The 20,475-nt window shown below is 45.5% G+C and overlaps 2 protein-coding genes across 3 annotated transcripts in view; both read left to right on the top strand.

Moving 5' to 3' along the window:
* Positions 1 to 249: 249 nt before the first annotated feature.
* EIF4H (eukaryotic translation initiation factor 4H) lies at positions 250 to 11,652 on the top strand. Of its 2 annotated transcripts, XM_059487189.1 has the most exons (7): positions 250 to 365; positions 5,537 to 5,718; positions 6,641 to 6,705; positions 6,813 to 6,912; positions 7,571 to 7,636; positions 9,505 to 9,663; positions 9,787 to 11,652. In XM_059487189.1, exons 1-7 carry the CDS (start codon positions 307 to 309, stop codon positions 9,921 to 9,923), a joined length of 768 nt encoding a protein of 255 aa, XP_059343172.1. In that variant the 5' UTR covers positions 250 to 306; the 3' UTR covers positions 9,924 to 11,652. The 2 variants fall into 2 exon arrangements, with proteins under 2 accessions (XP_059343172.1, XP_059343173.1); XM_059487190.1 differs by lacking the exon at positions 7,571 to 7,636.
* The window catches only part of LOC132082810 (linker for activation of T-cells family member 2-like), a 23,723-nt gene continuing 13,846 nt past the window's right edge, over positions 10,599 to 20,475 (top strand). The window contains exon 1 of the mRNA XM_059487238.1: positions 10,599 to 10,652. Coding sequence (XP_059343221.1) covers positions 10,599 to 10,652 — 54 coding nt within the window. The remainder of the gene's footprint in view (positions 10,653 to 20,475) is intronic.

Below are 20,475 nucleotides of genomic sequence, written 5' to 3'. Positions count from 1 at the left end.
CAGGCACCGGGCACATCCCAGGCAGATCCGCCGGCAGATCCGGAGCAGATCCCCGGGTAAATCCCGCGCAGATCGCAGAGCAGACACCGAGGGCACCCCCGGGCGGATCCCGTCCCAGAGCCGACGGGAGCGAGCCGCGCCGCGCGCCTCCCGACAGGCAGCAGCGCGGACAGCCCCGGCGGGGCGGGGAGCTGGAGGCAGGCACCGCGCGGGGCAGCCCCGGCCCGCGCGCCGCCGTATATAAGCGTTGCGGGGTCCTCGGGCGCGGTCCTGTCACGCTCGCACGGGGACGAGGCCGCGGCGGCGATGGCGGATTTCGATCCCTACGACGACCGGGCCTACAGCAGCTTCGGCGGCGGCCGCGGGTGAGCGGGGCCGGGGGCGGCGCTCGGGGCTCCCCCGTAGCTGGGACGGCAGCGGGGAGCAGCGGCCCCGGCCGCGCGAGACGGGGGCGCGGCCGCGGGGCCCGGCCTGCCCCGCTCGGCGGGGATGGCGGGCGGGGGTTGCGGGACGGGAGCGCCGCCTCTGGGAACTGTTTGGGCTCGTTCTGCCCCCCGCCCGCCCTCCCGCGGGGCCGGGGGTGCCGTTCCGCTGGCCCGCTTTGTGCGGCGGGGCGGGGGCTGCGCTCCGGGGGGGTCCCGGCCGTGGCCGCGGGATCCGGGCCCGGGCGGCTCGGGAGGAAGGGGGGTCGCTGTTCCCGCCGTCCCGGAGGCGAGTGCCGGGGGAATTTAGGGAGGCGCTGGGCCGGAGCCAAGGGAGGCCGTGAGGAGCTGTGCGGGGCCGGGATGGGCGGAGGGAACGGCCCCCAAGGGCTGAGCGGGGCCCGAGGCGGCCCCGGGAGCGGGCAGCGCTGCGGTGCCTGCGGCGGGGGAAATGGGAGCCCTTTGTGGTGTCTCCGCGAAGAGTGGCGCCGGGAGCCTGCGTTATCCGGGGCTCCGGGTGCTGACTGCAAATCCCTGATCCCGAGGAATCGGGCTTGTCTCGTCTCCTTGCTGGAGAGTGTTTAGGGGAGGAGCCACAGAGACAAAACCCGCAATTAGAAGTTTGTGTTAATCAAGCTAGGAAGGTGCAACCAAACAATTGATTTTTTTTTTTTGGAGGCTGGTGCTGTTACAAGTTTCTCTGACATAAAACAATAGACGTAAATCTGTGGAATAAACTTCTTTGTAAGCAAATTTCCCACGTGTGTTACTGTATAATCTAATCTTCCAGGTTGTATTTCCTGATTAGAAGTGTGTTCGTGTCCTTTTCTGCTCTTAGATAAATAACTCGGTTTCGTTTCAGACTCATTAGGCAGCAGGGAGGAGCTGCTGGAGTTAGAACAGCAGTAAGTTTTTTTTGTCTTTGGAAGGACTCTGACACTTTAAGCTTTTCAAGCTCATTTTCATGCACTGATACCCTTTGTGTCTATTTCAGAGACGTCCCAGAGCAAACAGATGATGTAGCCACTCTCATTTCTGTTATTTTTTTAAATTCTGTAACAAAATAGCCTTGCCAGCAGCCTAAAGTGATACTTGACTCTTTATAAACTCAGATATTGCTGCACACTGTATCTAGTCAGTGTAGGCATATTCTGTGAAGTAATAAAATGCCAGGTAAAATGTTATTCAGGTTCCTGTAAGAGAACTTAAATTTGCTGTCAGGGAAGATGTGGATCCTTGCTTGTAAACTAAAGGCATCCTGCTAATCAGTAGATGTGTTTACAGGTAAGGAAATGTACTTATTCTAATTTACCTGCAGTTCTAAACATCAGATACTACTAATATTAGAGTCTAGTGTATACCTCTATCTAATTTATTGTTATCACTAAGTTACTAGTAGCTAACTCACAGTTTGCTCTCTGTGTACATTGTATGAAGTCCTGTAATATATGAAGTGTAGTGCAAACATGACTGTTCTTGAAGGTTCTGATAAAAGACTCCCATGTTAATTTAAAGTGGCTCCTGCTCGTTTTAGGACTGTAGGAACAGCGTAACCTCAGCTGAGGTGTAGCAGTTTTTGTGGAAGTTGCATTTTGCACAACCTTTAATGTACATAGTGAGTGAGCCCAGGATTTCAGTGTGACAGATGGGAAATCTGTGCCCAACAGGTTCTGACATATGGGAGTTATCTCCCTCTTTCTCATCATCATCACAATAATGGTGGAACAGCATCAAGATATGACTGGTGTGATGAGATGGGATTTGCTGCACCTGAGGTGTTCAGTGATGCACTGACTAAAAGCTGAATCATAACATTAGGGGGTATTATGAAATCACTTGAAAAAGTCACTTTATTCCTAGTGAAGAGTGTGATGCTGACATAAATGACAAAAGGCTTACTAGAAGCTTTTTAGAAAGTATTTTGGAGCCCAGAATTTGACAGGAAAACCTGTAGGTAAGTAAACCAAGGCCTAGTTGAAACTGAAACTGTCTGTAGAGCTTCTCAGAGTTGAAAGAAGGGGAGTGTTTATCACTCCTAACTCACTGCTAGGCTGTTTATTTAGGTGTGGCTGGAAGTGCTGGGCTCCCTACTAAAGGTTGAGATTCACCTGCTGGAGTTCTGCACAGGTCAGTGAAAATGGGAGTTGGTCCTTGTGCTGCTGGCAGCTTGCATCCTCTGTCTTACCCATCTAGGATTCAAAGATTACTCCTCATTTTTAGGCTGGGGTGAGCAATTTGCTGAATACATCTGATATTACTCCAGACATGTCCTGGGTTGCTGGAATAAATTGGGTTTGAATTTGGTCTTGTGGTCTTGGGGGGGTGGCACTGTCACCGTGCTGATCCTGCTGCTGCCCTGAGAGCTGAGATGTCAAACCCAGGGCAGGCCTTTGTCTGTGTGCTGTGCAAAAGGCAAATCTTGAGCTTTGATCTCCAGGGATACTGACTTTCAAAACAGCCTTCATTTTGAACTTGTGACAGATCTTTTCTGGAGACCTAACTCAACTTTGCATAAGAGTAGCTTTAAAATGGGAGTTGAGTTGTTTTCTATCCAGTATAGCCAAAGTCATTAACTCAGCCCACCAAAGTTTAATTATTTAAGTGTTGTTGGAAGCAAGCTTTCCTCTTCAGCTTTGCTTTTCTGACAAGGAAATCAAGTCATGTCTTTCAGATTCTCACAGTAAGATGACATAATAATTATTATTATCTAATTGTGTCTAAGCAGAAGTTTAGAGAAGTGCAGATATTCATTCAGAAATCTGGTTTGCCTAGTTCAGATGTGTTTTCAATTATTTTTTTACTTTTGTCCTACTTTGTTGCAAATGAGAGAATCTTCTTCCAATCTCATTGTTTGGTTACTGAAGTCAGCCCTTTTATTTCACTGTTTCAGTGATGGAAAAAATGTAGGGAAGTACAGAAACAGTTTCTTTTTCTGTTGCTGTACCTGAGTTCCATAAGAAACTTGGTTTGCAACTCAGTTATTGACCTTCAAATGGAAACTAAATACTAAAGGTATAGTTATATATTTGATAACCAAAGCCTTAATATCAAATTGGAGAAGAATATTTAATTTTCTGGCTTTAAAATCAGTCTGGATTGCACAATAGGGCATGGATTTCCACACATGCAGCCCATGGGAGAAAGGAAGTTTGTCTGTAGCACAGAAAATCCTTTTGGGGATTGAGAGTGTGGTTTTAGAGGTGGCTCAAATGGAGCTGATGGAAGTGGTAGCTCCAGCCCTTGTTCCCCTTCTCATTCCAAAGGGCTCTTTGCAGTCCTGACCACCTTGTTGGCCACAGACTCAACTCCAGGCTGGGTTTTTGGGTGACTGGCAGCTCAGGGAGTGTCCTGAGCATCTGTGCAAGGAGAGAATGCTCCTTTGGAACTCAATTCTGATGTTCCTGGAGGACACAAACATTAAGATTTTCTTTTTTGTATGCAAGTTAAATGTGTGGTATGTAATAGCTGTTCCTAATGCTGTAAATGATAAATGAGGACAAAGGCATGGAACTGATTTTATGTATTTTGGGATTGTTTAGAGCAGCAATTCAGCTTTCTTGGAGTTCCTCCTTAAAACTCAGCCTTCTGACTAAAGTAATTCCAAACTATTACAGCTTTAGTTCTCCAGTATGTTTTTGACTTGTTAATGAGACAAAGGCAGATGAGGAATATTGTCAAAATGCTAAAATGCAAACCTGGGTGGACGCTAATTAAAGATATGTAGATTGTGGTTCAAGTAGATTTAGCAGCTTGTTGATAGTGTTGGTGACAAATGATTCTTGCATGGAGCTGCTAAATAAGGCACAAATGACAGGCTCACCTAGAGAGCTAAGGAATCTTATTCAAGCTTAATGTATTATCTGATTCATTAGTAGTAAAATATTTATTCTTGAATGAAAAAAATACTGTCCAGGACATGCTTGCCCAATGGATTTTTTTGACTGCATGTAACCAGTAGAATAAAAGGAAATGATAAAATTATTTGACCTTCTGGATTTTAGGAAGGACTCTGCAGCTATTTAATTGGTCCATGTCAGATTGGCAAATGCTGCTTTGGTACAGGTTGGGTTCCACCATGGTTTTAAATGCACAGGGAGCCTCAGGGAAAGGGAACAGACACAAGCAAAGCCCAGTAGAATAAAGGTGATAAAGGGGGGATGGACAGAGTAGTAAGCAGATATTTCAGGTAGAGGTCAGAGGTTGCTTATGTGGGACAAGTGGTGTTGGAATCAGTGGCATCCTATAGTTTACAAGTCTAGGAGCTTTGACTTCAGGTTGCCCTGTATGTACCTTGCTCTCTGTACAGAAATTCCAAGTTGGCTTTTGAAGATTGGGCTCTGCAGGAAGTTCACACAGATGTGTTACATTAGTAAAGAATTTAGCTGGTACAGTTTAGTTCCTCAGCACACAGTGCCAAGAGTTTCACTGGTACTGAGGGACAGGACAGGACCACCCAGTTTACCTCTGTAATTCACAAGAGAAAAGAAGTAAGCATCCAGAGAGCACATGATTTTTTTCCTGCCTCAGAATCTCTTGTTCAACCAAATTTATTTTGTGTTCAGTTCAAAGCATTCCAATCCAGATATCCAACAGTTATGGCCACAGCTTCAGAATTAGGGAAGGTGTTTCTCTTCAGTTAAATGTTGCTGAGATAATTTGGGTTATTGTGGAGTGGGTGTTGGTAATAGATTTTTAGTTAAAAGCATTGGATACAGCTTAATTTCCAGATAAGCTGACAAACCATAAATTCATTGCCATAAATTATTCTTAAAATTGATTCCAAGAAGGGGTTTTTTAGAGGTAATGTTTTTGAGCAGGGGACATTAGAGGTAACCTTAGGTTGCTTTCCTTAATGAATTGTGGGTTAAGAAGTTCATTCATCACTTCATTAATGAATTCACTGGTAATGTATTCATTTCCCACTGCAGTACTGCACCAGGTAATACTGGAAAGGAGTTGAGCAGCACTTCAGGTGGCAGCTACAGGCAGAAGGAGAGAAAAACTGAGCAGAGCTGTGGGAAAATGGACTTGCAGCTGAACACAGCAGCTGGGCAGGGCCCCAAAGAGCAGCTGTGCTGTGCAGCTCCAGAGGCACCGTGTGCTTTTCCCAACAGGTCTCGTGGAGGTGGCCTTGGTTCCCGCAGAAATAAAGAGCTGCCAACAGAGCCCCCCTTCACAGCCTATGTGGGAAATCTGCCCTTCAACACTGTCCAGGGAGACATAGATGCCATTTTCAAGGATCTCAGCATAAGGAGCGTACGACTAGTCAGAGACAAGGAAACAGACAAATTTAAAGGTGAGTGTTCAGAGCTCTTTGGTGCTAGATGAAAAATTAGTAGGAAAGAAAGTCACTTTAAAAGGGAATTTCAGTCTAAAACAGTTTTCTGCTTTTATGTTGACTTATGCGGGTTTTCTTATTCACTGATATGTGTAAGTGTATCATTTGAATGAGAGTCACTGTTTCATCATCCTGAGATACAGAGTAACCTGAGGGAGGAGTCAATGTTTGCCCTGACATAACAGAACTTTCTCAAACCTTGTCTGGTATGAATTCTACCAGAGCTGACCCACTTAAATCCTATGACCTCAAGTACTGAGTAATTCCTTTACATCAGAAGATTCTCATTGCTCCTGCTCTTGTCCTTTTTTAGTAGATGGGGAGAAAAGGCAAGTAGATAATCCATTCAGGCAGTTGTTTTAGAGGATGCAAATTCAACTGCTATGGCAATTGTTTGGAGGAAATGGACTATATTTGTGAGATTAAGGGATGGAAAAAAAGGCTTACCTTGGATAACAGAGTGCCTTTGGAAAGAAGTAAATCCACTAAATGATGTGGTGACACAAAATCACATTGCTGACCACATAGGTATTTCAATTTCTTCTTTAAAAACTCTAGGAATTAAGTGTCAGTATTCAGCTGAATAGCTGTCTGAAGGCATAGATCAGAGCTAATCTGTAATGAGTACTCTGAAAAAGGGAATTAGGCTCTTGGCATTCACAGAGTGCCCAGAGGTCTCTTTCAGGATTTGCCCCATCATTAACAGGTGCAGGTAAATGTGTTCATTGTTGATGATTGGTTTCTAAGCCTTGTGCATCTTGTTTGTGCACATCACAACTCATGTTTACAAGAGAAGGAAGCTACTAGCAGGCATGCAGGAGGAGTAGCCTCTTACAAAGACCTTTTAAAGTGCTCTTAACTTGAGATTTGTTTCTTCCAGGATTTTGTTACGTAGAGTTCGATGAGGTGGAGTCACTCAAGGAAGCTCTTACATACGATGGTGCAGTAAGTACACTTGCAGTTAATTTGTGAAATCAAAGACAAGCAGAAGTCTCTCACTCTTTGGCAGCCCTTTGATACATGCTGAACAGATTCTCCCCTTGATTTAACAGCTTTTGGGTGACCGGTCACTCCGAGTGGACATAGCAGAAGGCAGGAAACAGGATAAAGGTGGCTTTGGCTTCAGAAAAGGTGGCGGGCCTGATGACAGAGGTGACTTCCATTTTTCTAAGTAGCTTCTTAAATATGATGGTTGTAGTTATGGCTTGTGGTGCTGACTAATGCTGAGACAAGGCATGCAAGTGAACATGAAGATGATATTGAAAGGTGAAGTTTTGTATGTAAATCTGTATGTGTTTCTAACTAGCTGCTGCTGCTTCTCCTGAGGTGTCTGAAATTTAGCTGTGCTTTGTGTCCAAAGGCTGGATGTGTTGTCACTCCTAACCCAGGAAGTGAGACCAATACCCCTCCTAATGTGTTGTGTCTTGCAGAGGACAATCATAAGCCCAACAGTCTGATCTGCTACTATTTTATGATGATGTATGAAAAGTGAGTAAGCACATGTAGAAAAGTGCTAATTTTTGGAGTATGTCTCTTGTTCCAGCATAAAAACATTCTTGCCTGTAGTTGAAGGTTGGTTGAACCAGACTCACCTGAGGTTTCCATTGAATGTGCACTAAAGAAACTTTTCTGGCCACTCATTCTTGGTGGCTGTTTGTTCCTGTGCAATGGAACTTGGTTGTACCAAAAGAGAAGGATTTTCCAGCAGCATAACTTTGAATATTGAAGGACTGAAACATTGGTTTGGTGTTCCCTTGCTCAGTCTTTCCCACAGCTTCAGACTTGAACACAATTGTGGCTTTTTTCCTAGGAATGGGAGGAGGTTCCAGAGAATCCAGAGGAGGTGGATGGGAGTCCAGAGATGACTTCAATTCTGGTATCAGTATTAACACTTATACAGAAAGGAAGCCTAAAAGGCACTGAAATGTTTTCATTTTCATTTGTCACCATTACTGGTTTGATTGACTCTACTGTATGTACCAACTTTGAACATCCTGCAGCTGTGATGAGATTCCTCATGGGGAATCTTCTGTTGCCTTGAGAGCAAATAGAATGATGTCTCAATAGAAAATTCTATGAAACAGCCATAAATGACAGAATTCTTGTCCAGGTGTAGCCTATGGGTGACTGTTTTAAGCATTTCTCAAGCATACAACTAAGTAAATTTCTGAATAGTAGCAGAAACAGACAGATCATGTAGGAAGGCTGATATTCTGCCAGAGCAGAGGCCTTCATCTTCTCAAGGAGATGTGATGTCATTATATGTGTGTCCCTGAAGTAACTGACTTCTCCAAAGTCAGATTAGTGTTCCAAAGCACTTGTAAATACAAAATGTTCCTGAACTTCTGGACCTGTTTGGTAATGCAGCTGCAGCAAGTGACTGAGCTTGCTGAGTGGAGGTAGTGACAGAGCCACTGCTCTTAACTTCCAGTCAGTTCCAGCTATTAGAATGCAGGGTGGCATTACACAATTGCTTTTGTCCTCTGAACTCATGGGGTTGGTCCATTTTCTGATGGAGAGATGTTGGCAAGTACAACTTTGCAATGTCTGGTCTCTGCGTGAGTGGAATGAAGGATTCAGGAGAAGCAAAGTGTGCCCTTGTCCCCAGCATGGATTGGAGCATGGTGCTGGAGAGAGGAGCTTGCTGCAGTGCTCTGCTTAACCTGCCTTTGGAGCTAAGCATTCTGTGTCACAGCTTCATACCTTCCTTGGCAGCTTCTCCAAATGTGGATGCATTTCAGCCTGTTAAATGCTGGATGAGTGATTCGTGAGCCAGTTTAGCATTTCAGTTTTAGCTGCTACAAAAGCTTTTCTTCTCAGGTTGTACAGCCTTGCTCTAGATCAAGTCTTTAAAGATGGCTTGTTTGGCACTGAAGTAAGTAAGGGACAGCTCTGCAACTCTTTCCTTTCCACTTCAGTATTTGGCAATCTCATTTGGGAACCAAACAACTTTCTCTTCCAGGCAGCTTTTGAAAATCTGAGTATATTCTGTATGCTGATAGCCTGAAGTATCCTCCTCCCACTGAAATGCAGGCAGTGGGGGCTTGGACAGATACTCAAGGGTAATCACTGGTACAGACTGGAACTCTGGTCAGTGATAGATAGTTCTTGATTTACTTCTTTTTTGTGATACGTAAACTGAAGAAATGCAGTCAGTTTAAAGTCTGATTTTTTTTTTTTAATTATATTTTATTTTTTCCCAGCCCTTTAATTAATTTAGTAAATGCCTGGCCAGTTTATAGTACAGCTAAGCAGCTCTGGGGTTTTACTCTGTTTTATGGGTGCATTTCACTACTCCTCAGCTATTTTCCCATTTGATCCTGTGGATTTCATGCTAAGGCTGTAGCCAGTGTGATGATCTGGCTATGGAAGTACTCAGTACTGTCTGAGTCTGAGTACTACTCTGTAGTGCTGTCTCTCAACTCAGCTAATGATGTTAAACTCAAATTGAAGCCAAAGTTCATATTTTAAACTCACTTGACCCACTCTCCAGCACCCCAATAAGCCTCTCTCTAAGTGGATAAAGCACTTTCTGAACTTGATATAGTATCCTTGGTTTCAAATGGAACAGCTCCTCCAGAAGGTGCTAGAGCTCTGTGAAACAATCTGTCTGCAGACAAAGGCTCTCAGTGCACCACCTTGGACTGACAGCGGTGACTAGCATGGCTTTCCAGTCATCCAGATAAATCTAGATTAAATACATTGCAAAAGATGCTCTTTAAATTCACTGTGTTCCATCTTCAGGATTCAAGGATGATGACTTTCTGGGAGGCCGGGGTAGAGGAACCCGCCCCGGAGACCGGCGGCCACCGGGTGCCTCCATGGGGAGCGGTGGCACCGGTCGCTTCAGAGATGGGCCTCCCCTTCGTGGCTCTTCCATGGACTTCAGAGAGCCAACAGAAGGTAAACTCCTGCTGGGTGTGCCTTGCTCTTCCTCCACAAAGGAGACACACTCCTGGTTTTGTTGTCAGTTGAAGCTCCTGCCCAGCCAGGCAGATCTCACACGTGGAATGTTTTCCCTTTCAGAGGAGCGAGCGCAGCGGCCCCGGCTCCAGCTCAAACCTCGAACAGTCGATACTCCCCTCAATCAAGTAGCCAATCCAAACTCTGCCATCTTCGGAGGAGCCAAGCCCCGGGAGGAAGTAGTAAAAGAACACGACTGAGTTTGGGGTTGAGAGGGAATGGGGAGGCGGGAGAAAAAGCAAGACAGTACAGAGTGACTAGCTCTGCTGGAATGTCAACCCTGCAGTTTACCATTCCTGCCATCTGGTATTTGTCCTCTTTGAAACCGAAAACACAGAGCTTGTGAATGCATGTCAGCTGTTAACAAGTGGTTTTTAGTACGTTCTTGGCTTTGCTGTATCTAGTGCCTGCTTTGTGCTGAGTTTCCCTCTTCTGTTTCCTTCCAAGCAGCACAGTTGCCAGTAGATAAGGCAGTGTGGCTGCTTCCACAGGTGTGGAGGTCTCTGGACAAAGGTGCTGCTTCACTTCTTCCTTTCTGGGTTTGTTTTACTTTAGAAGCACAGGTTAGACTTAGTTATTTCCCTGTATTGTTTCCTTTTACTTCCTCAGTGTTCCTCTTCTGACTTGCATGTCTCATTCTGTATTGCTGTGGCTCTGAAGAGGAAAACTGAAGAGTCCAGATGAGTTGAACAGAAATTTACAGTTCTAACCAAGTAGTAAAATACCATTTCTGACAATTGGTGATAGTCACTGTTCACAGCAGAGGCCCTTATGAAGCTAAGGGGGGCAGCTGCCCTTTCACATGGGTTGCCAGGAAGGATCAATTTAATGGATGCCTTGCCTGGCAAGCCTGGTGAAGAGCTGGTGGAATCAGTATGGATAAAGCCTCTGCCAGCAGCCTCTTCCTGCTGGCTCCTGACTTCCAAATGGTATGATGCTACTACAACTCTGAGCTCAAGGTTAGTGCTGCAAAGCCATGCCTGTTTGAGCACAACTGCTCACTGGCTCTTTCTGCTTACTTTTTTGGGTTTTACATGTTTGGTAAATTTTTAAATGAAGTTTCTACAAATAAAATTGACTTTTTTATTTTTGTTGAAGGAGTGTATACTTTGCCATGCAGTATTTGATCGTCACTATCCCCTGTATTTCTTTGCCCAGTGGGGTACAGTTTTAGCACCTCAGCTTTCAGAATACCTTGAAAATGGGCAGATTAGAAATCTTTCTGCTATAGATTCTCATGTAGAAGTTTGGGTAAAAAGCATCTCTTGTTACTACACCTCTCTTCCCTTGAAATGTTTCTTGTCAGTGTGTGGGAGGAGGGAGGGGAGGCTGAAGCAAAAGGAGAGATCATTAATTTTGAAAACCAAATCCTGGTTCTACCACACTGAAGTTTGGACATGTCCAGTGTATGGGAAAAGCTTGGGCCCCCATTGCCAGTGCTGAGAGCCTTCAGAGAAACCAGCCAGCACCCCAGAGTACTTACAAGAGGAGGTTGGAAGCACGGCTGCCCCACTACCAGCACCACTGCTAGTGATGAATTTCTTCCCTAAGGTTCCCATTGTAAGTCAGAGTCCCAGCAATTTACAGAACTACTCTTTCCTTCTTTCTGCCTTTCACTTAATCTGCTTCTGAGATAAGAACCATTTGTCTAACACTAATACTTAATTTAAGACAGACATGCATTTGTGTGGTTGTATTCCAAACCAATAATTGATCTATTTACATCTTCAATGTGGAAAAGATTTTAAGAACAAATTCCCATATAAAAAACTCACTTCTAGTCAAGACAGTTGACTTTTAAATGTAAAAACAAAGGAAAAAAAAAAAAGAATTCCAAACACTTAGCACATTCTGCTTCATAACAAAATAAATTTATGGATATGGTATTTTGTGAATGATCTTTTAAATAAAAGAAAACATTAAGTAATATTTAACATTGGTCTTTATTTGAGTCTACTCTACCATGTTTTTCCCCCCCTCAGTTTTCAAATATTGTGTTAATTTGTCCCATTCTGATACAAAATAAGGGGGGAAGAGGAAAAGATAAAGGGGAGGAATCTAATCTAAAGAGTGCTGGAACAGTGAAGTAAAAATTAATCGTGGGTGGAAATGAGCCCAACTTGTTTGTCCTGTGACTTCAGTGTCACTTGAGTGCATTGCTAAGGCTGCCAGGTGGGATTTGGAGTTCCTGCAGTGTGCAGGTGGTGCAGCTGATCAGGCTGTGCTCCTCCAGGGGGGTGCTGCTGCCCTGTGGCCAGCACCAGGCAGGCCGTGTCCTTCCAGTGTGAGGGCTGAGACAGTAAAGAATCAGTGCTGCTGTTCTTCCAGCTGCCCCATTCCCCAGGAGCCGTCCTGGTTAGGGAGGCTGCTGCCCTGGGGCTGTGCTTTAATGCACTGCAGGGGGAGCTGAAAGAGGCAGAGTCGTGTTTTTATTGAGGAAATGAGCTCTGATCTCCCTGCTGGTTTTACTGCTTTCCATGGCCTCAAAGGGTGGGAAGTGTTCCTGCTTCCAGCCACTCTGTCCATCCTCTCTTTAGAGCTGCTCTCAGCACAGCTTGAGCAGAATCCCAGTCCTGAGCTGGAGCTGGGTGTGGCAGCCCCTGGCTGTCCTGCCTGTCACCCTCAGCAGTGAGGAAGAGTAGGGCTGGCTGAGAGCTGGTCCCTGCAGCTCTTGCCACACTTACCCACAGCTGTTCTGTCAAACTGGTGCTGCTGGAAGCAGGGATTGCATCACTGCATGGAGAAAAGGATCCCTGATGAGTGAGAGAGGTGGCAAATGGGTCATCTTAGTTCTAGATGGCTTCTTCTGTATCTGCTAATACTGCTTTGGTTAAGGGCTCCCCACTAGTGAATGCAGCCTGATCCAAAATCATTGTGTCATTTTTTTTTTTCAGTAATTTTTCATTGGCAAACATTCATGCATTGCCTGGTTTCTTTGAGCATTCCACACTGTGCTTCCTATGTGGCTCAGGGTCAGACTCCTCCAGTCCTTTTTCTTTCCTTCCTTCAAAAATTCAGTGGATGAACATTTTCCTGTGCAGAGGCTTTTCAAACAAGCTTTTGTTCAACAGTTAATTATATTAAATATATGGATGTGGCATTTAAGTTTTGTAGGAGAAAGCAAAATTATTTTCTTCCCATCCTACCCGGAAAAGCAGTTGAAGTTTAACCTGTGATGCTTAATTTTACCTGCTGCTTAAAGCTAAGCCTGGCATGGCAAAGCCCAGACTGAGGAGGCACCAGCAGTGTAGCAAATGGATCATTCACTTTGTGGCTGTTCATGCTCTCACTGAGTTATTTCTGGTGGCTGTGCAGTGCTTTCTTCCAGCTTAAACTTAGAAAAATAAACAGAACTGAAGGCAGGAAGGCACCAGACAGGCTCTGGAACTGAAGCCAAGTTTGCTTTGCTACTGTAGAAGTGCTTTGCTGTGTTACTCCAGTTTGGTTGCAAGTGGGGAAGGTGGGAGTGTGGAGGAGCTGCTGGACCCTGCAGCAGTGAGCAGAAGCCTTTAATGTGCTGTAAAACTCTGCTGTCAACCAGCAAAAAATATCCCCCACTGAACTCCTGAGTCCAGGAATGCCCTTGGGAGAGCTCATCCCAGTCCTCAGGGCAGCACCCAGTGCTGGCACGGGTGTGATGCTGACTCACTGGGCTGTGCAGGCCTGGAGCGACTTCTGAGGGGGCTCTTTGTGCTTGTGGCTGTCAGGGTTGTTCTGGTGGCTGAAGAAAGAGGTGGAGGAGTGTTCACACACTCAGTAATGGGCTGGTGATGGTACAGTCACATTAAATTTGTGCCCTCATGTGTGGCTTACTGACCTTCCTAAACAACTTGCTCACCAGTCTGCTCTGAATCCCCAGTGCTGACTGAATTTCTGAAGTTCTCCAGGTGTCCCAGGGCTGATGATGATTGTGGCCAAGCTTGCTGTCCCAGGGCAGTTTTGGATGATACTGATACTTCTAACTTAAGAACGGTGTTGTAGTTTCAATCCTGACTTTAGTACATAGCCTAGTAGAAGCATTTGCTACCTGTAGTACCAGCTGCTGACTTGTCTTCAGGAAAGATGATAAAACTGTGAGAATTTTAGAGCAAATCCTGTAATACTGCAACCCTTCCTCTTTGTAGGAAAGATTTAATACTAAAGCCAGCAAATTTTGGAATATATGTGCAACCTCTTCAACCAGAGAGTGCTGCTATGTTGCAGCTTGCAGAGCAGCCCTTGTCCTGCTGCCTGCTTTGGACAAATCTGGGAGTGACTTTGCTGGAAGCCCCCTGTTCCCCTGGGTGTGTTCTGGACACAGGCTCTGTGTGTCAGGTGGCTCCAAGGCACAGTCACAGGTTTTCTGTGCCAGCCCCATCCCCTCTCTGTGCACAGAAGCTGTCTGGTGGTTATTTGCACTCTCAGCAAGAGCAGGGGAGAGGAGCTGTTAACACTGAGCATCTTGAAATCTGTGTTAAGTTGATGTTTTACATTCTGATGGTTTCTGTGTTTCACTACCAGTGGAGTGCAAAGGCTCTGCAGGAAAGGGACTGCTTGCCTATTCCAGCATATTCTAGTGTAGAATATTCAGTTACCTTTGTACTTCTCAAGGGCTTCCCTGGGATGGATTCTCGGGATGCAATTTAGTTGGTGTTGCTTGTCTTAAATTTTTAGAAAGGGGAGTTTCTGTGACTGAAAAAGAATTTGATTTCTAGCTGAGAGTGGAATTTTCTCATCTCCCTCCTCTTTAATGTCTCTTACCCACTGCAGGAACAAAGTATATTAGAAGTGGCAGAGAGACATCTTTTATTTGGTGCATACATTTTATTTATATAATCTGTAATTTATTCTGTTGTTCGTGATAGCACTTGCTGTAGCAGTATAAACCAAACTGAATAGAAGCATTTAGGATGGTGTAATCATATTTTTGACCCTGCTTGCTGAAAGGCTTTAATCCTTCAGTGCCAGACACTTGACTCTGAAGCCTGATGCACATCAGTAATAGCAATACCTTGATGGCATTCTGTGTTCAGCCCCTCTCCTGTGCATTAGGGCCTGCAGGGAAGCTCTGCTGTTCTCCTGAGTGTGCTCACAGGAACCCAAGGGGGACACAAGACACGAGCCATTAGGTTCTGCTGGTGTCTCGGTGGGCACATGGTGTCAGCATTATTAGATCTGAAATAGTGTTCCTCATCTCACTGTACCTGTTTGACTACATCTGCAGCATTTCCTTTTCCAACTCTGTTCTGTGCCATCACCTGCTCAGCAGCAGGTTCAGTGTGACATCAGCTTCCCTCATTTCTGTCCCCTCTGCAGCAAAGTGCATCCAAGGGCTTCGAAGACTTTCAGCACTGTTACAGGAACAACCCTCTCACCTGTGTGCTCACAATTCCTGTGTAAAGCTCTAGAGTATCCCAGGGTTGATGTTTTTGGGATGTTAGTGCTGGGAATGCTACCACACTTTTCTGCCCAATAGGTTTCAGCCAGGTTAGTGTTCCCTGTGGTCAGGATTTGCCTCCTACCACAAGATTGTTCTGTTCATGTCACCGTGCTCCCGAGATCTGCCTCTTTCTTTTAAATAAACCAAAAACTCACAAAGTACCTCTATAAACCCCTGAAAAATCTGTACTGTAACAAATCTGTATAATTTGTATTGCTGTATAAAAAATTCAAATAAAAGCATTCAAACCTTCTAGGTTTTTGTCTTCAAATTTAAGGATTATTGTGTCCACAAGGATGAGCAGGATAAGAAAGGGAAGCTTTGTACCAGAGGGATGTTTGGGATTACTCTTTGCAAAGTTTGCTTGGCCAAAGTTTTGCGAAGCACCCAGGCACCCTGGCTGTGAGATGACTTTCCACTGGGTAGCAGCATTTATTTTCCTTCAGCAAGAACAGAGCCACTTTCAGTTTCAGCTCAGAGAGAGCCCACGTGCAGCTGGGGCAGGGGAGGAGGCAGCGCTTCCCCTTTGCCTGGGAAAAGCTCCTTCCACTCCAGCAGGGAGAAAAGTTTCTTGGTGAATACAAAACCATCCAGCACTGCTTCAGCACAGCAGAAAATTCCCTCCAAGATGTGGCTTGAGTTAGAGCTGCTGTGAAAATGTTGCTGAACAAATGGAATGCAGTGTAATCCCAGTTAGTGGTTGGGATGAGCCACAAGCTCCTTCTGTCCCAAAGCAAGAGGGGCTGGATGCTGCTGCACAGCAATGCTTGACTTGCAAGGCTGGTGAGCTTGGAGCCTGCTGGAGATTAAAAAACATGTTGGAGCTTTCTCAAACCTTCCAGCATTGAGTGTGTTTGTGCAGAAGGAGGGGTTTAGATGATGCCCTGTTTCCCAGTCCTTGTTTCATTGCTGATTTTTGATCAGTGTTAGTCACAACAGCTGATTCCAGCAAAGTCAGCTGGTCTCTGAGCAGCCCCCACCTTTATTTGAAAGAATGTAAATCAGCCCTCAGGGCATTTGGCTCCCCAGGGCCAGGTAAGCTGAGCTGGGTAGAAGATGGGTTCTGATGAGTTTTCTGGACCCAAGAGATCTCTCTGCAGCTTGTCAGCTTTGTATGAAAAGGTGAAAAAGTGGATTAGGTTAACTGGTGAACCTTCCTGAAGCAGTAGGAACTATGTTATGGGGGGAGAACAAACCAAGCTGAAATGGGTGAGCTTTGAAAAGAACACAAATGGTGAAATTACAATGTGGTGTTTCTGTAACTTATTGCAGTTGATAAAAACATTCTGCTCCTTCTGTCAAATCAGAACTTGTTTCTAGCAGCAGGACTGGATGAGGCAGAGGGGTTCCAGGGGGGTTTTTCCCAGTTGGGTTTGACCTGAGGGTCATTCTGCGTGTGCTGGAGGAGAGTTGGCCTGGCCTCATGAAGAGCAGAACCTGTGGCTGTGCTGGGAAGTGCTCGGGGTGAGGACTCACCCTAAACCTTTACAGGCAGCTCTTCTTGGGAGAAATGTGAATGAGGGAGATGGGATCCACACAGAGGATGGGCTGCTGCAGTAATTACCCTCCATCAGGGGGGTTGGCCTCTCAGAGGACTGATGGCATCAGTGAAGGGCATCCCTCTGCCCAAGAGCTGCCACCTCACTCTGGGGTGACCCTGCTGTGTCTCTGCTTGGGCACAGAGCAGCTGCTGCTGCCCTGGGGAGGCTCAGTGATCCCTCAGGGGACATTTGGGGACCAACACAAGGAGCAGCCCCAGCCAGCCAGGACAATGTCCACACCACAGCACTGAGGCTCACTTGGAGCTGACACCCACCAGAGGACCTGTAAACAAATATATGGCACCTTTTTAGCAGTGGCTGTTCCTGGTGAAATTGATTTTGGGTACAAAAGATGAACTTTAAATGTCTCCAGCATATTTTGAGTATCAGTTCTGCTATAAAGAACTCTTTTGCAAAACTTCTGTTGTCAGCTTATGTGTGAACATGTAAAAACCCTGCTAGAAAGCTGGTAATAAACTATAATTGCCAAGACCTCTGCTAGAAATACCAATTTTGTAACAACTCTTTTGGCAGTGACAAAAACATTCACATTTTGCAATATCCTTTACACAGAGACCACCCAGAAACCACATGAGAAATTAAAAGCTGAGTCTGCCTCTTTTTATCTTTGGTTCAGATTATACTGATTTCAAGATAGGCTTCAGCACCCAGATTTTTTCTGGAATGTGCATTATTTTTGCATCTCAGGTTAGAATTGGAAGAGAGAAAGTCTATTTGCATGTACAGTGGATAATTATCTTATTGAAGTAACATTTCCTCTGAAGGTTTGATAGCCAGATTTCATCACAGAGTTGCAAAAATCGTATCCTGTTGGCTCCTTAATAATTTTTTTGATGAAGAGTCACCTTCTTGCACAGAGAGCTGGGTGTAGGTGGCTGCCCTAATTTAAATATAACGAAATTTCCTTTTACTGAGCAATTTACATGTCAGAGAGGCTTTGTAGAGCCTTGGTGAGAGCAGCACAAAATGTTTTGTTTATGGTTGTAACTCATGTGCCCCGTGGCTCTTGTACAACTACACATTGATGAGTGTGTGCAGACTTCCCTAGTGCTGGATCCCTCTTTCATGGACTGTGGCAGGGCTTTAAGCCAATACAGAAATTCCCAATAGGGAATTCATGAGCCCTCAAGCACCAAAACATTTGAGGAATTACTTTTTAGGAGTGCAGTGAAATTGTGCCAATTATGCTGCGGCGTTAGAGCTGGTTTTATTCTGACAGCATTGGACAGGAGGTGCAGCTTTGGCCATCAGCAGCAGTGATCTCAGGCTGTTTGCTGCCTTTGTAATTGTCCCCATCGTTTCCACAAACCCCAGAGAGGGATTTTGCAGTTTGCTGTTCCTGCTTTGAGCCTTTCCTGGCAGCACCGGCCGCTTCCAGCGCGCAGCGTCATTCATTCCTCTTTGCTGAAAGGAACCCTCAGCTTTTGTGGGGCACCCCAAGAGCGCCTGAAGCTGAAGGGAAGTGGCCCCAGTGCTTGCTGTGTGTGGCCCCACGCTGCCCAGGCCTCCTCCTCTCCCCACAGGACACAAGATGACCCCGGTGGGTTCGTGCAGGCGTCGCCTCTGGGGCCGGGCAGCGGATGTTGGGGTTGGTGATTCACAGGGGACAGGAAACCAGAAGTGCAACGAGCCCTGCAGGAACCAGCTCCAGCCCCGGCAGCTGGAGCAGCTGGAGCAGCTGGAGCAGCTGGGACAGCCCAGGGACAGCAGCTGAGCCGGGGTAAGGTGGGTGAGGGAGGCAGGGTGGGCAGGGAAAGCGCTCGGAGGGGCTGTGTGGGGACATTGGGGTGTCCCAGTGGGCTCAGGTCACACCTCAGACCTTGGTGACCTTTAAAGAGGCTCAGGGTCATCCCTGTGAAGCCTCTCTGAAAAGCAGCGTGGTGGATGTCCCCCCTCACTGCTGCCCCTGGCCACACCAGCTCCAAGGCAGGAATTCCCACCTCTCTCCTCCCAGCAGCATTTTAGACCCCTCTGAGAGGAGCCCACCCCTCACAACCTGGAATTTCTGTTTTACAGCACTGTAATTCACCTCTCCTCGTCCATCTGCTGATGCCAGCATGGGTTTAATGACATTATTTCTGCATTCCCATCTTCTAAAATATTCTGGGACGTTCAGCCTGTGCTGAGATTCCCTCATCCCTGCGTGGTCCTTCTGGCTCCTGCCTGTGGTCCTGCCCACGCTGCTCCCCCTCCAAAGCCCAGCCCTTAAAAATAGATAATTCAAACTACACTTCCTGGGTTTTCCATTGATTTCAGGGCTGACTGGCATCATGGATATGAATGTATTTATTTCACTGCATGTAAGTGCTTGGAATAGCTAATTCTAGATAGAGAGAGATTTGGTTTTGCATCAGTTTTCTCTTGTGTGAGCAATGTTCAGTGTAAGATGGGCCATGAGGCAGATAATTTAGCAGAAGAGGATAATTTTGGGGTAACCTTGTGTGAGATTGGCTCATTTTCGTGGTCCTGGAGTCTGTAGTTACTCAGGGGTTCCTGTATTGCTGACATGGCACCCCCTGGGCTCCCAGTGGAAGCGAATGATGCTGGGAGGCTTCGGCGCTGCTGGAACAGCCACAAATACAAAATATGTCTGTGAGTTGCCTTCTTGTGCTGCCATGCCTGCTGTGATTGGGGTTTTGCACTGTATTTTCCACCCAAGGCTTTTGAAAAGCATTTTCCAAAGTTATAATCTACATGAAAGTTGGTCTATCAATTCTAAATTTCCCCTTTTATCATAAGTTTTACTGAAATGCATCTATTGGCATGAAAGCCTGATCTGAATAGCTGTAAAAACCCAGATTTTAACTCCATGGCAGCAGCTTTCCTAAGAAGCCTGAGTGGCACAAATCTGGGGGAAATGAGATGTGCAGACCTCTGGAAAGGAGCTCAGTGCTGGTCATTGAAATCGTTCCATCCACAGCAGAAATTCCTTGTCTGAGACTTTAATTCCTGAACTGATGGGACTTTCTGTGGCAATCTGTGCCACACAGCAAACAGAGTTGCTTTTCTTAGACACGTTAGAGACATCGGCTCAGGCTGAATATTGCATCTGTTCAACAAGTCAGTGTGCTGAATTTCATATGGTGAGTCTTTAAATACACTCTGCACTTCATATTTCATAGCAGTGACTCATCCTACCAGCCTGAATTAGAATTAATTTACTGCAAACTGGTGCACACCACAAAACTTTCTGCAGGGGAGAGAAAGTGGCTGGTTTATATTTGCCTTTTGGGCATTTTTTGATTGATAGAATACATAATATAAATACATTAAATACATAATATAAATACATAATTTATTCTTTATCTTGCAGTGTGAACTCAGGGGTGGGCTTGACATCTGCAAAGGGCTAAAATGTCTTCATCAGAAATCATCTCATGGAAAACCAGGCATTGCTGAGGCCACATCTACACATTCCTCACGCTCCTCATTTCTCAGCAAAAAGCTAAAGTTCACTTTAAGTGCTCTGGCAGATTTTTTTTAGTGAGCTTTATGCCTCTTCTGCTGCTTTTGGGAAGTTCCTCCAGACTTTCCATCCATTAGGAATTTTATTTCTCTCCTGTGCATATCCAGCTTACATCCATGTGGAATGTGTTTTGAGCTGTTTTATTTTTTAGCATTAGTTTTATTACATGGTTGTGACAATGGGAAGATGTTAGTAGCTCACATTTTAGGCAGCAGATTAAGAATTTAATGTCACAATTTATTTTATAAGTTTTTTGGCTAATTACACAAAGCAAAAGCATATTGACAGTAGTTTTATTTCATTAC

The sequence above is a fragment of the Ammospiza nelsoni genome, chromosome 21 (assembly GCF_027579445.1).
Source record: "Ammospiza nelsoni isolate bAmmNel1 chromosome 21, bAmmNel1.pri, whole genome shotgun sequence".
Lineage (NCBI taxonomy): Eukaryota > Metazoa > Chordata > Aves > Passeriformes > Passerellidae > Ammospiza > Ammospiza nelsoni.
Note: the sequence above shows the minus strand (reverse complement) of the source record. Positions and strands in the feature narration are given on the sequence as shown.

Excerpts from the sequence above, each read along its gene's own strand:
- EIF4H (XM_059487189.1), top strand. The coding sequence starts at position 307 with ATGGCGGATTTCGATCCCTACGACGACCGGGCCTACAGCAGCTTCGGC. Across the intron at positions 366-5,536 it reads AGCTTCGGCGGCGGCCGCGG|GTCTCGTGGAGGTGGCCTTG; the intron begins GTGAGCGGGGCC and ends TTTTCCCAACAG. Across the intron at positions 6,706-6,812 it reads CTCTTACATACGATGGTGCA|CTTTTGGGTGACCGGTCACT; the intron begins GTAAGTACACTT and ends TTGATTTAACAG.